The sequence below is a fragment of the Chionomys nivalis genome, chromosome 24 (assembly GCF_950005125.1).
Source record: "Chionomys nivalis chromosome 24, mChiNiv1.1, whole genome shotgun sequence".
Lineage (NCBI taxonomy): Eukaryota > Metazoa > Chordata > Mammalia > Rodentia > Cricetidae > Chionomys > Chionomys nivalis.
Window position 1 is genome coordinate 36,743,534 of NC_080109.1, and position 16,131 is coordinate 36,759,664.

Genomic DNA, 16,131 nt, shown 5'->3' on the forward strand with positions numbered 1-16,131 from the left:
GAAAATAAGAGAGATTCCCTAACACCTTCAAATTCACTCTATAAATATAAATCTGCAGAGAATAAATCATTAAGTTAAATACATATATGGTTAGTAAATTATAAATTTATAATGAAAAATCATTCAGTGTCTCTTAAATATAATCATGCCCCAATATTATATAAAATAAAAACCAGTAGATGCCAGGAAGAAGAGAAAATATTCACACAAAGAAATGGTATCTCTGGACCAGAAATGAATCATTTTACTTTGGTGTTTTAAAAGGGAAGAATGGCTCTCTCTCTCTCTCAAAGAGAAGAACTGTGCAAAAAAAAATATTGAAGTTTCCAGTTCCTTTGGAAAGTAGATAGCAAGCGTTCTTAGGAGGGACCTTCAAGATCTATTCAACTTCAGGCAACAGCCTCGGGTAACTCCATTTCATGCTGAAGGCAACTGCCAGTCAGTCATTGGGTGAACTGCAGTATAGAACCCTCCAAACTTACCTTCTGGAAGCCCAGCCAGATGCAAAGAGTATATTATCATGCAGTTGGGTACCATTTCACCAAGTGTTGTAGATGGTCATAGACTTATATACTGTAGCCCTGCCCCAAATTTATATTTCCTGGGTATTTCCCACTTTATAATGCTGCCATTATTGCTAATCTTGTCAACCGAAGAGATAGCCTTCTTTAATATGACATTTTTTTTCTGCACATACCATCTAAATATGTAAAATTCTTGTGTGTGTGTATGTGTTAGTTATCCCCGGCATCTTACACTGAGCCATCTTTTTGTCCCTAAAATCTTTGAAACTAATCCAGATATGGGCAGGGGATTAAGAACATGGGATGCTGACCAAAGCTCCACCCACTATTATTAATTTGTATGAACAGTAGAGAAGTCTGATGGCTGGCAGAAGCGCTTCGATGTTTATGGAAGCAATGCAGTTTCTGCTTTTTGAAAACTTGTTTCCCTTCCTCTTACCTGGTGCGCATGTGAGGGCTATGAGGGTGTGTGGGGGAAGTGTTCGTGTGCACATGTATGTATAACTATATGAACATATATATGCACATGCATGAGGAGGACAGAGGAAACCTTGACTATCATTCTCTGGAGGTTGACTACCTTTTTTTTTTCTTTTTAAATTTTGAGGCAGGGTTTCTCTTTGGCCTGAGACTAACAGAGTAGGCTAGGCCAGCTGATGCCAGTGAGCCCAGCCCAGGGATCTTCTTGTCTTGGATTTCAGATGCATGCCACCATGTCAGCCTGTTTATGTTGGGGTGCTAGGAAAAGAACTTTGTTCTCCATGCTTTCATTTTACTGACTGAGTTATCTAAATGGTCCACACCCCCTTTTATCAGCGTATTTGACAGTGATAACACCATAGGACAATAATGTGTCTTATGCTACACAAGAGAAGGAAGAAGGGAAGAAGGGAAGAAGGGAAGGCTCCCTCGCTTTGTCATCCCCCGAGGAGTGCTATGTGCTCACAACATTCTCTCAGAACTAGACCACAACCTCGTAATCAGGAGGAAGAATGAGTCTCAGAACACATGACAGTCTTCTGCCTCTGGGAGGCAGGGATCCGGATTTCAGATACACATACTGGAATTTGTAGCAGAAATGGCGTGCCCTCCTTGTTCCTGAAGATAGCGCACTCCCAGTCACTGCAGTGGTTTGTAGGAATGGCAGCTCATGCTCATCGCTGTTCCTGAGGTCTGTCCTCCCTCATCCATTACCTTTCAACATCTTTTGCAAACAGGATGGCATAGTGCAGGTAAAGATGGGGTCTTCCTTTCAGCTCCACGTCCCTGTTCCCAGCAGGTACTTTGTTTTCAGTGAGGCATCAGCACTTGTGGGCGAGCAGCAGGGTTTGCTATAGGACTGGCTCACGGGCCTCAGAGTGAGTCCATGTGCCAGTATGAATAGGAAAGAAGCTATAGAGGAAAACGAATGTGGGAAAAGCATTCTCAGTTTATGAAGATATGAGAGTCGGGGCTTTATTCACAAACCAGTCCCACTCATAACTGCTGAGGAGTGTATCTTAGTGCAGGTCTTAGTTAATATTCAAATACAGAATCCTGATCTCACAGAAAAATGAGACAGAAAATTAAACACTCTTTCTTGGCAGTGCTAATAGATTTTTATTGTGGAATGCTTCAAATAGGCACAAATCAGAAAGGACGGTGAATTTAAAAGCACCACTATGTTCAGCTTCCACAATCACGACAAAAGTTTTGTTTTGTCTTTCTTCTCTACCTATTTTGGAGTGTTTGAAACAAATCTTGGATAATATATTTTTCTTAAGAAAAAATATATAGACAGGATGTTTGAAAAGTTAAGACTTTTGAAACACTATTTTGGTAGTGCATTTTAAAATACTAAGCTGATGTTATAATTCTGATAGAGCTTATAAATCTGATAGGATTATTATGAACAGAAGGTCTGTGTATGCTGTTGACTGACAGAATTATGTCTACTTTAATCTAGTAAGTGTTCCTCTTGTCAGGGTCTCCCTCTCAGGCTATCTCTCTCCTGCTATTTTTCTCAGACCATTTTTTCCTTGCAATTCTGCTGTTTGTATATCCTTGGTGATACCTAACATTGTTCTTCTTTCCTTCCATTGTCCATAAAGGCATCACTACATCCTAGATCTGGCCTGGGCTTTGGATTTATTGGTTTAACAGCTTGCATAATTGATATTATCATTTATTTATATCAGGAATCATACAGCAGATTACCTGGATTCATTAACTAATTAATGAATTATAAGGATTAATTAAGTCTGTGTACTCCTACTCTTGCTTGTCTGTTTTGCCCCAGAGTTGACATCACAGGGAAAACCTGAGATGTCTGTGTGCTTTCTCCTAGTTTTCACACCAATCATACTGTTAGGGTGACTGGCAAGGTTTTGTTTGTAAATTTTGAATATCCTTTTTGTTAAAAGACTCACTGCTGCTGGGCAGTGGTGGTACACATCATTAATACCAGCACTCGGGAGGTAGAGGCAGGCAGAGCTCTGTGAGTTTGAGACCAGCCTGGTCTACAGAATGAGTTCCAGGACAGCCAAGGCTGTTACACAGAGAAACCCTGTCTCAGAAAAAAAAAAAAAGACTCACTGTTATTGGTGCTTAATTAGGACTATTTTTGGACAATGTGCATCTTTTCAAATTGGCATCCTAATATCTTTTGATATCACTTGCCGCTTTCTTGCTCCTTTTAAAAACCAACTGTTCGGAGCCTAGATTGTGTGCTGTATCGGAATGGACATAGGCTGACTCCCGGAGCTCCTTCTCTATGTGAGCGTGTAAGCTAGTATTCCACAGACAGTGTGGCCAATGAACAAAAATGTTGCAGGTGTCTGCTAACTGCAGATATTATGTATACTGGCTTTTCATTCTATTTGTGCAGAGTCATGTACCAAATTAGAAAACAAAGCCAAAACCTTACGAAACCAAAACATTCTAAACTTTAAAATGTAGACAAACTATCTTGTAAGGAACTTCATGTTTTTCTCTCATTAGCAGTCAATACTATCTTTACTTAAATTCTGTATGCTTTCCCTTATAGCTTGTGATTTATCTATCTATACTCCACCGTCTATCTCTCTCTCTCTCTCTCTCTCTCTCTCTCTCTCTCTCTCTCTCTCTCTCGCTCTCTCTCTCTCTCTATCCATCTATACTCCATCTTCTATCTGTCTGTCTGTCTGTCTTCTGTTTTTCATCCTCATCATTGCATTCACCGCTTTTATTGTCGTCATCATCTGTTATCTTTCTCCTTGTCTCTCCATGTATCAATCCACACACGCACACACCTGTGTCAGGGCCATAATAGGAAGTTACTTTCAGTTCTCTTTTCTATATGACCAGAAATATAAACGCTTTCTTGTCTAGAGGTTACATATATTCGAGAGAATACCTACCTCATGTCCTTAAGCATTTTATTAATATGTTTTATATTTGAATAAAGTAGATATCACCAATCAATTTTGCTATTAAGATTATGTCAGAAATCTATAATAGATAGACAGTTTTCTATCATAGTCCTAAATTCAGGCAATCCTTGATAGGTGTGTCAGATTTATTCCTACAGGGCTTGATCTGGTGGGAAATACAGTTGGAGCTTTAACACATGCCTCTGTCCGCCTCTTCTCTCCTTCTCGCTTCAGGTTTTTCCCTCTCAATTCTTGCCTTGCCAATTGAATTAGGAATAAAGGATAATTCTGTTTGTGAATGTTTTCCTTGTCCCTGCCTCTCACTAAATCAATTATTCTTTTAACAGCTTGGAGAAGCACATGTTGTCACATACCGAGGAGAGAGAATACAAGTGTGATCAATGTCCCAAGGCATTTAACTGGAAGTCCAACTTAATTCGCCACCAGATGTCACATGACAGTGGAAAGCACTATGAATGTGAAAACTGTGCCAAGGTACAGTGAATTTGTAGGCTACTCACCTCTCCCTGTTGTCCTCTCTCTTAATCCATCACTTGCTATACTTATAGAAAAAGCCTTGAGATGGGGACTATAAATACCTTCAGCAAAGCAGAGTGAGTGTCCTGTGCTAGAAGGCATTAGCAGAACACATAGAAACACTTAGTGGGTACCCTTTTGTTTCTGTCAGGGAGGAAGTAGGACTTAATGCTGAGCTCCCGAACTACATGTGAGACATCCCTGGTAAATTCATGGTTCCGCTACTGACTTGCCCGTGTGGGGTTGGTTTGTAGCCTCATGGGAAATGAAAATTATATCCAACGTGAATTACTTATTTCTTTTAATGGCAATTTGTGAGGAAGGTCACAAAACCCTTCAGAATGCTTATTCAGAAAGAGTGTGAGACTCCAAACTTTCAGGTTTGTCAGTCTAATCCTTCTTGGAAATCATAATTTGGTTCTCACCAAGCAGTACAAGGCTTTCAGCGATCAGGGCTACACAGCACGCAGGTGAAATGACAGTGTTCCATTGGGGCACAGAGTGAGCTACAGCAATGACTGTCCACAACTTCCATGTTCTTGTACTTTACAGTGAGTGCAGAGATGTCCTGGAATGGTCGCTTTCTGTTCCTCTCGCTTTTTGTGGCAGTGGAAACTGGAACATTTGAAATAGTCTTCAAGGGCATTTTATTTCTGGATGCACCTCTGGGTTTTCATCTTTTATCTAGTGAAATGTCCAGAGGAAAAGCTCCAGATTTCTGGAAACTTGCAGAAGAAACACTGTGTTTGAGTTTAACTTCTTAGGGAAATTATTTAAATAAATTTGGGGTACTTTCATCAAAATCTTCCAAATTGTGTGTGTGTGTGTGTGTAAGAGAGAGAGAGAGAGAGAGAGAGAGAGAGAGAGAGAGAGAGAGAGAGAGAGAGATGTTCTTTATTTTAAAATGTAATTTTAATGATGATCTGGACGAGGCCTTGCTCGACTCTGGCCTGATAGTCTATTCATGATGTGGTCCAGTATCTGACACTAATGGATTCCCTGTTACAATCACAGAGAACTGAAGAATTCCTGGTTTCTTCCTTAAAGGAGTTCCTTGCACTTTGGAAATACAGTTTTCTTTTGGTCTTAGGCCAAAACAAGACAAAGCAAATTTCTCCTTGGGCTCTTGCTGGTCTTCTTTCTTGTTTCCATGAGTGAAGTTTCTGGATTAATCAGTACTCATTTCCTAGCAGGTTTTCACGGACCCTAGCAACCTTCAGCGACACATTCGGTCTCAACATGTCGGTGCCCGGGCACATGCTTGCCCGGAGTGCGGTAAAACATTTGCCACGTCATCAGGCCTCAAGCAACACAAACACATCCACAGCAGTGTGAAGCCCTTCATCTGTAAGTCTCTAAATGCCCCGGCTTCTCCACATCTGTCTCTCCTTCAAAGGGCTCTGTACTCTGGAGCATGGCTGCACACGGCCATGGTGGGTGGGAGGAGGTTGCCCTCCTAGCTTTTTTGGGTCCAAAGTAGGAGGGTTATTTTATATAAGAAATTATTTTATAAGCAGATCCAAAGCATTTCGCCTATAATCCTTGGGGTGTTTTTTTTTTAATAGATGGAGTCAGTACCAGGTAAAGAAAAAGGAAGTGATTAAATAACGAGAAAAGAGCCTTCCTGGGTAGTAGGATTTAGCCAAGATGATCAGGTGTATCTCCCATTGTAAATGATCGTGGCTTGGTAAAACAGCCAATAACGGATATCATTAAGTGATTAAAAACCTGGTCTGGACCTCAAGGAGCTGGAAGAAGCTGGGCAGACAAGAAGGCTTATGTTGCTGTTTGTGTACTGGAGTGTGTGTGTGGAGGGGTAGATGCTGGAGTGTGTGTGTGTGTGTGTGTGTGTGTGTAAGGGTAGATGCTGGAATGTGTGTGTGAAGAGGTAGATGCTGGAGTGTGTGTGTGTGTGTGTAAGGGTAGATGCTGGAATGTGTGTGTGAAGAGGTAGATGCTGGAGTGTGTGTGTGTGTGTGTGTGTAAGGGTAGATGCTGGAACGTGTGTGCAGAGGGGTAGATGAGGGATTGCATGTGTGGAGGGGATAAAATGCTCTTCACTCCTCCTCTTCCTTCTGCTTCCATTGCAGACTGGTAGTTCTGGGCCACTTGAAAAAGCAGAGTCTTTTCTCTTTAATGCTGGACAGGTTCTTTCCCCCAAGTACTGTCCTCAAGCAGATATACAAGGTGCACACTTTCAGGGGACATCCCTCTGTCCACCTACTTGGCACGCTCCTGGACCGAGCACTTAAGTAGCACACTTCAAGAAAGAGAAAACTCAGCTCATTTTCTTTTGCTCATCCTTGTGGGTCTGTTTCTTGGTTATGCGGCAATCATTCCAATAATTCAGAAGGTAAACCTTTTGTTCTCGGTTTATCTAGTCAACAGCTCTGGGGCTCTTTGTTCTTTTGCCCTGGTAGGTGTGTAAATACAGGGAAGAAGGGAGCTGTGCTACCAACTTCTAAACTGATTTGGGTGGGATTCCTTGAATCATTACCAGCACCTGGCAGCATCTGTGGCTTTCTGCTTTGGGAACTGCATGAGAACCAGTTTTATTCCCCCTTCAGTTTGTTTGTTTATTTATTTATTTTGACAAGCACTGGTGGTTTGGAGCAGGTAGCTGCGGCTCTAGTACAGAATCGATTGGCAAAACACCTAATTCTCAGTGCCAACGTGGAGTTGCCAGAGACTAACCGTCCTGTTCTTTGCCTTAACACAGCCTTCTTTTGTGTTTCCAAGTGCCAAAAGTTCTCGTCTTTCCTTTTCCAGTGCACAAGAGAGTCCTGTTTTGCTTAGCTGTTCTGTTCCCTGGGCGGAGCGAAGACAACCAGCAGATAAACAAAGGGTGCCCTGAACTCCCTGGGGAAGGACTGCTAGAACATGGGAAATTATGTAGACAATAGGAATTAGAGGTTTGTGTGTGTGTGTGTGTGTGTGTGTGTGTGTGTGTGTGTGTGAGAGAGAGAGAGAGAGAGAGAGAGAGAGAGAGAGAGAGAGAGAGAGAGAGAGAAAGTATTCATCGTCTAGGCCATAATTCCTACAAGCCCGCTTGGAAGTGCTATGAGCATACTATATTAGTTAATTTATTTCAGACTCATTAGAAATAAATGTGGTAAGTTTTATGTTTTGGTGAGAAGAACAGAATAAATCACAAGGAACTCTGATCACCTATTTTGTACTTTATCTCTTTTTGAAGACTAAAGTCAGAAAGCATCAACTCCACCGTTCAGCACATTGGTCCGTGCTCTGAACCATGCTAAAGTCAACTGTTCCGCTTTCCAGTTTCAGAGATTGTCCTTTCTTATTCAGTCTGCATCCAGTACTTCCCTTGAATACATTCTCAGCAATTATTGGTAAATTTAAATAGCAGATGGCTTTCTTCAAATATCAAATCTGACAGTGAACCATGGAGTAATTACAAATAATAGCCAGGCAATTTCAGAACAAAGGGTTTAAACATAGGAGTTGCCATGAGGCTGAAAGGGTGGAGGTTCACCTATGACTGCTATCTGGTTCCTCCTCGAAGGCCACACACCATGATCTGCCCCCAGTAGTGTGTTTATGACAACTGTCTCTTATTACAGTGAGCACAGGGTCCCTAGCGCTAAGGCAATTACTCATCGCCTGCACAGCAATCGCCAGCCTTCCTAAATAGAAACCACATGCTCTAATAGACAGGATATATTCAAAGTACCTCTTCATTTGTTTAAGAAGGAGAAAGATGCAATGTTAACTGGAGGCTAAGTCCTTGTTGCTGAGAAAATTGCAGTTGCGTGTAGACTTGAACATCAGTTGAACCATTGACCTGGAGCCTGGTTATTGATGTCTGCATCCGAGTCTTCAAGGGTGATAAACAAAGCTCCTGACTAAGGAAACACCCCGATTCTATGTTAAGAGATCGACACAGACTCTGCTCACCCTGTAAAGAAGTTCCAGATAGACAAATCAACTACATCTTATGTGATTCCAACATAGACACTGTGAATTTTCTTAAAGTCATCCTGCTATAGAAAAGAAGATGACCTAGCAACATTTTATTTATAAAACATTGCAACTCCTGTCTTTACAGTTGGTTACTTACCCATTAAGACATTTTCTTATAGTACCTTAGTGCCCAAAGGATAGATTATTGATTATTTTTAAAAAGTGTATTTTTACAATTCCAATTATATATAAGTATATATATTTATAAAACTTATATATAACATATATATATATAAATTTTGCTTGACTTCATTCTATAAAATAATATATCTATACTTTCTTGGAATTATCCATAACTGAATCACAATCATACAATTATGTGGTGATTTTATTTAATGTATTAGGTAGCATAAATAGTACGTGTGTTGATTGAGCCTATTGAAATGCTGTTAGAACAGACTGGCCAGTGTACTCTGGTAGGAATCTGAGACGCGGTCACCCCATCTTCTTTTCCTACTAAATCCTGTGACAGTCTCTGCAGTGTGGCCAAGGCTCTGTCCTGATTGCGATGTACGGCAGTCCTGTTTAGTCTCCATCAGCAGAAAACAGGAACACAATCGCCAAGCACTTCCTGTTGGGGGGAGGCGGGGGACGAAGCTCCAGTGAGTTTTGCTTGACTGAGTTCTATAAAATCCCCGTGGCATGAACTGTTCTAGAAATCATCATTGCTTCGAGTCACGTGTTGGACTCAGCAATTCTGCACCCACAGTCAGCTATCACTTGAAAGCAGCGTCTGTCAAATTTTGTGTTTATTTTCTTGAAATCAATTTGTTTCAACAATTACCAGCCAAGTATATCATATTTCCACTTATATAAAATATGCAGGGAGGCATTAAATTAAGCTCACGCATAAAGTAACTCATCGACAGCAAAGTTTTTTTTTTTTTTGAAAAAATGATGATACTTAGCAATTCGATATTATAATTCTAAAAGACTCAAATTGAACAAAGTCTTACTTGAAAGGCTGAAGGGTTACAAAGTTTGGCCTTAAAATATACTTAGAAATATTGGCACATCTGCGAGAGGGACATGCTACTTTATTGTCAAATTCATGGTGAAAGGGGCTAGTATAGGACCACACCGGCTGCTGGGTTCTTCAGGATCAGCGTTTTCACGGTCCTCCCCTCGGCTTCCCATACTTGGCCATAACACACAGAAGTCAAGCCCTGAGATAACCGAGGAAGATACAGCCACAAGTGAGCATGTTTCCCAAGGATGGGGGTTTCATGCGCAGGAAGGCTAGCGCAACCACTGGTGTGAGGGGAAGTCAGAGGACGTGCTCATAGTTCATGGGAACCAGCAATGCAGGATGGGCTACATTCAATTTAGTTTCCTTTGCAGGCTTAAAATAGAGCCATTGTAAATTATGTCAGTCTTTCTCGAATCATGAAAATGATTGTTAAAAAGGTCTCCCAATACACAATGTGCATTGTTGTGTGGCTTTGATGTGTGAATGATGGGAGTACACGATACAATCCTAATGAAGTGGGGGGGGCACAGCCTTTCCCACACGGAGAGATGATAAAGGCAAAGTGTGTGGATGAGGGGAAGGCTGTCTGTTGCCCTGATGCCTCCAAGGCAGGCTGTTTGAAGTGCTCTGAAGTTTTTGTGCTTAATCTGTCTTTAATTTTTCAGATCCTACTAGTGTTAGTAATCAGGTGGAAGACGCAATGCATTCTGGATTGTGACTTTCCCATAAATATTTAAGCACACAAATATTATGCAAAATATTGTGCCTTGGGGATGAAAACCATTTGCGTTCTCTGTGTGAAGTATTTGTGCTGCTTTGCCGACGTTTGTCAATGAAATGCCTTGCTTTGGAATCTAGTAAAATGGAAGCTATTTTATGTTCAGAGCATCCAGTCTGGACTCCCAGCTCCTTTTCCTGGCTTCCTAATTGTAACCATTCTGGGTAAAGCACTTGTGATAGATACTTGCTGACTTGAGAAGCAATTGTCATAAAGCCTGAGACTCTTTCTTGTTGTTTGCACGCAGGTGAGGTCTGCCATAAATCCTATACTCAGTTTTCAAACCTTTGTCGTCATAAGCGCATGCATGCTGATTGCAGAACCCAAATCAAGTGCAAAGACTGTGGACAAATGTTCAGCACTACGTCTTCCTTAAATAAACACAGGAGGTTTTGTGAGGGCAAGAACCATTTTGCGGCAGGTGGATTTTTTGGCCAAGGCATTTCACTTCCTGGAACCCCAGCTATGGATAAAACGTCCATGGTTAATATGAGTCATGCCAACCCGGGCCTGGCTGACTATTTTGGCACCAATAGGCATCCTGCTGGTCTTACCTTTCCAACAGCTCCTGGATTTTCCTTTAGCTTTCCTGGTCTGTTTCCTTCAGGCTTGTACCACAGGCCTCCTCTGATACCTGCTAGTCCTCCTGTTAAAGGACTGTCAAGTACTGAACAGTCAAACAAATGTCAAAGTCCCCTCTTGACACATCCTCAGATACTGCCAGCTACACAGGATATTTTGAAGGCACTGTCTAAACACCCACCTGTAGGGGACAATAAGCCAGAGGAACTGCTGCCCGAGAGGTCCTCTGAAGAGAGGCCCCTTGAGAAAATCAGTGAGCAGTCAGAGAGTAGTGACCTTGATGATGTCAGTACACCAAGTGGCAGTGACCTGGAGACAACCTCGAGCTCTGATCTGGAAAGTGACCTTGAAAGTGATAAAGAGAAATGTAAAGAAAATGGTAAAATGTTCAAAGACAAAGTAAGCCCTCTGCAGAATCTGGCGTCAATAAATAATAAGAAAGAATACAGCAATCATTCCGTTTTCTCAGCATCTGTAGAGGAGCAAACCGCGGTGTCAGGAGCTGTGAATGATTCTATAAAGGCTATTGCGTCTATTGCTGAAAAATACTTTGGTTCCACAGGACTGGTGGGGCTGCAAGACAAAAAAGTCGGAGCGTTACCTTACCCTTCCATGTTTCCCCTCCCATTTTTTCCAGCATTCTCTCAATCAATGTACCCATTTCCTGATAGAGACTTGAGGTCGTTACCTTTGAAAATGGAACCCCAATCACCAAGTGAAGTAAAGAAACTGCAGAAGGGAAGCTCTGAGTCCCCTTTTGACCTCACCACTAAGCAAAAGGATGAGAAACCCTTGTCTTCAGTCCCCTCGAAGCTTCCAGCAACACCTGCCACAAGCCAAGACCAACCCCTGGATCTAAGTATGGGCAGTAGGAGTAGAGCAGGTGGGACAAAGTTGACTGAACCCCGAAAAAACCATGTATTTGGGGAAAAGAAAGGAAGCAATATGGAAACAAGACCGACTTCAGATGGCTCCTTGCAGCATGCGAGACCTACTCCCTTCTTCATGGACCCCATTTATAGGTAAGGATGATGAGAGAGGATGCTGGGAAAAAAAAAACATATGTATGAAACCGAGATTGTACACTTTGTCAGTAGTTCCTCTTCCAGATCACTTGTTGTTGTTATTGTTGTGGTTATCAGTGGTGGATGAGGCATAATCTTGAGAAATCAAATTTTATTCAGAAGTTGAGAGGTTAAGTGTGGACTTATTTTTGGATTTCTCTGAAATTGAGGCTTTGGAATAGGACCACAGAAATTTTTTTTATTTTGACAATAAACTTATTTTTAAACATTTTTGGGGAGTGGAAAATATGAGAAAGTCATCTTTAAAGCAAACTGTCAAGTGGCAGAAGAATGAGGCTCCCAAAGGATTAGCACAGATACGCATGGGCATGAAAATGGACTGCTTATTTAGTATAACACAAGACCTAGAACAGCCCAAGTCTCCTTTGTGGTGACCCACTGATATGTCTAAGAATGTACTGTTCATATTCTCTTTCTAAAGAAATCTCTTAGAATCCAGAGTAAGTAAAATATTAATCCCAAAATGGCTTTGTATATAGAATAAGTTGCTTAAAATACGTTTCTATTCAATATCATCATTATCCAGTTTCCTTTAATATATGAATTCTAGAGGTAAAGCATTTGTGTTTAATAAGATATGTTTTGGTGGCATACTATAACAATCATCGTTAAAAATTATTTGGTTTTTGAATATTAATTTAATTTAACCATTATATTTATTACACCTTTTACATATTATGAGAATTTTTAATTTACTTCCTAATTAAAATTTTGAATATTATCAAGACTTCGTGGACCATGTGGACTTTTTATTGAACTTATTTAAGATAGGATTATTTTCATATTGTACCCAATATTTCTGAATGAAGAGATTTGGTGAGATTCTTTCATTCGGTAGTATTTATGGATGTCCTCAGTGCTAGAACTGAGAGTCCTTATCAGTCAATGCCTTCTACCCATATTATCTAGAGTGTTTGGAGAGCTTGCTAGTGTATGAAAAGCTATTCCCACTTCAACAAGAGAAAGAGAACACAATACAAAGGACATGGTAACACATATTCGGGAGACTGAGGCAGGAGTATCATAAGTTTGAGGCCCGCAGGAGGCTCTGTAACAAGATCATATCTGAGGACAAAGAAAATAGTCCAAGATGTCCTTATGCTCCCAAATTCTTATTTCAGCACTGAAAAAGTTTCTATTGTGTCATCATCTGGGACCATCCTCAGCCCCGTTTTCTGTCTTCAATTCCAAGACTCCAAACCTTCATTTTATAAAAGACAAAGTTCTTGTGAAAAGCTCTAAACCCTAATTACTGCCAGTCTGGGTTGAAGCTCAGTTTTGCAGCCTCCAGATATTTTACCCAGGAATTGACCTCTTAATGCCTATTTTAATAAGTACAATAATCCATGTAAAACATAGTAGAAATAAAGTTTTTGAACTCATAGCTATTCTGTTTCAAAGTATTTGGTTTTGTTTTGGTCTTTACACAAGTAGCCCAGAATGGGCCTCAAATTCACCATGTAGCCAAAGATGAACTTTAGCTCCTAACCTCTTCTTCCATTTCCCAAGTGCGCACTATGTCTGGCTTTCAGTTATAGTTCAAAAGTGTACTTACCTAAAAGTTTTTAAAAGATAATTGCCAATGGCTGGTGAAAATTAGTCCATTTTACTTCACTTCCTGTGTACCTAACTGCAGATAGGATGTGGACCATCCTATCTCTAAACCTTGAAGGACAGAGAGGTGAAGAATTCGTCTATTTATATACCCATCTCACACACATATATATCTGAGCATATCTTGAATATCAACAGCTAACTTGGAAGTTCACTCTCAGGCAAATTTAAGAGAACCAGAGTGGATATTTGGAGATGTAATTTTTGGTAGAAAATGGCTTAAATTAAATTGCCCTACTTCCCCCAACCATCTCAAATTCTTCAGATATTCTTGTCGCATATGAAACGGAAAAGTCCTAAAGTTGTAGAGAGGCCCGTAACTCAGCAACTCTGCGTGTTTCAAACTCCTTTGCCACTGGAGTCACTGAGTAGGGTTTTTCTGTTGTAAAGGGTCTTTCTCCCCTTAAACACGTAGAAGTGCCTGATGTATCCTTCCCCAGCAGAGGTCTTCTTGCCATTCCTAAAGGAAGCTGCCATTGGCTTTGCTGTGATGAATGACAGGGACTGTGCTGTGACTGACAAGCAAGACTGATTCACCTCCCCAATCTAATTTTAACCTTTCAGAGTAGAGAAAAGAAAGCTCACCGACCCACTTGAAGCTCTGAAAGAAAAATACTTGAGACCTTCTCCGGGGTTCTTATTTCACCCACAAGTAAGTATTTTGGATTTGAGATTTCAAGCTTGTAAACTAACTTGTTGATCCCAAAAAGCAGGTGCAATGGAATGAAAGAAACTTTAAGAACACTAGGATTTCCTATGACGCTATGTGGAAGAACACAGGAAATTCTAGCGGGACTAAAACCCAGGCTTTTGAAAGAAAAAGCTTTCGGTATATGTGTAAAAATAACATAGTTTGGGTGTTAAATTATTATGTGCATTAACTATTTATTGAGCTAAAGTGCACATTGGAGTGAGTAGAACTCAGTTGAGGAAATAAATATTGAAGTTATCTTTTGTGTTTAAAGTTTCCTGACACAAAGATATGGATCATACTGCATCGTGTCCCAGCCTCTTGAAGGGTCACTCTTGTCCTTTTAGTGCTTAGATAAAAACAGGAAATGAGTCTACCTGACAAGTTGTTACCATAGAGGGTGAAGGAATTTATCTCGACACCACTGGGCATTCCAGTGAAGGTCTGTAATTGCACAAGAATTCACCACAATACACAGTGCTATTTACTGAATGGGGCCAGGCCCATTTATCAAAATACATACAGTTTCTCCTTGCAAGGGGGCACGCTGAACAGCTCTGTCTCACTGCTTCCTCTCTACACTGCCACCCATTTAATTATGTTTCCCAAAACTGGTTTACATATCAACCCACAGCCAGGGAATTGTGTTGAAAGTGTAACCATAATGTCTGGAATCTGTTTTGTTTTTTTAAATCACATTTTGTTTTGTTTCGTGTTTAAATGATACAAGCTCTGATCTTTAATGATACCGAAGATTTTATGAAAATGCTTGAGGATTTAGTAAATAAATTTGTTCTGTTGTAATGTGTCCAAACCACAAACAATAGTTCTCTAATTAAACTTGTGAAAAATCTCCTCAATTTCTATAGTAGATTCATTAGTTTTTCCTGGGCTAGGAATCTTACCTGCTGTCTGGTCCTCATGTTTTCAATTGTCTTTAATACCAAACGAGAGTAGAGAGCAAAGATACAAATATCTGTTTTCGTTATAAATAGCTATTGTTTTGCTTTAAATTCTTACTCTAATCAAAATTGAAAAATATATGCTTAGTTATCAAAAATTTCTGAAACATTCCAGCCATGGACTTTTATTTAGGAAGAAAAAGGACTAATACTGTTTATCTAATCCTACATGGAAAAGACCCAAGTACTGAGGTGGTAAATGTTTAGCACTGAATATCTGATATTTATACTGACCTAGATGACACTTGCAAGGGCTCATGGGATAATAAGCCTAAATACAATATGCTCCATGTTTCAGATAGTGTATTAAAAATGCAATTCTCTGATACTTTCTCTTCTAATTATAAATAAAGCATACGCGACACTATATTATTATTATATGCTTTTAAAAGTAGTGATCAAATTGCTTGCGTATTTTAATAATATAACAAATCTAGTAATTGAGCACTTCAAAGCTGAGTGATTTAGGTCACAATAGGATGAAGAAAAAATGAAACTAGTTTAGTGTCTTTGAGCAACTTGGTCTTATGAGTGTTGGTTTTCTTCTCTACAAAAACTCTCTGGAAGAGTTGATTTTAACATGCCCATGCCATCTGAAAACTATTACTAGCCTAGGTAAATATGCCACTTGATAAAATGGGTAAGTTCATTTACCAATAATTGCATGTGTATAGGGCTGTGTTAAAAATATGGAATGCTCAGATACTTAATAAGATAATATGAAGGAGTGTGTTATATTTTAATATTCTCAAAGGTAACAAAGAATAAAACAGATAAGGGATGTGCCCAGAGCTCAGAGCACAGTGACGCCCCCTCCCACAGTCTCACTCAGGCATACCTGTGGGAACACAGGAGTATACTTCGTTCTTACCTTCTGGAATAGGTCTCTGTGTCATGCCAATGTTGAATGTGATGGACAGTGGGCTGCTACAGAGGACTTGGGAGGAAAAGAAGAGGTAGATATTCAGGGTGCTTAATTCCCAAGCTATTTTTAAACTATTGTGGGGATCTAGAA

General features: G+C 40.2%; 1 protein-coding gene across 7 annotated transcripts in view; it reads left to right on the top strand.

Moving 5' to 3' along the window:
- Mecom (MDS1 and EVI1 complex locus) overlaps positions 1–16,131 on the top strand; it is a 557,609-nt gene that overhangs the window by 516,211 nt on the left and 25,267 nt on the right. For 3 of the 7 annotated variants that reach the window (XM_057757213.1, XM_057757215.1, XM_057757217.1), the window contains exons 6-9: positions 4,261–4,408; positions 5,641–5,797; positions 10,430–11,786; positions 14,028–14,115. In XM_057757213.1, coding sequence (XP_057613196.1) covers positions 4,261–4,408; positions 5,641–5,797; positions 10,430–11,786; positions 14,028–14,115 — 1,750 coding nt within the window. The remainder of the gene's footprint in view (positions 1–4,260; positions 4,409–5,640; positions 5,798–10,429; positions 11,787–14,027; positions 14,116–16,131) is intronic. The other 4 variants (XM_057757214.1, XM_057757216.1, XM_057757218.1 and 1 more) reach the window with 3 other exon arrangements.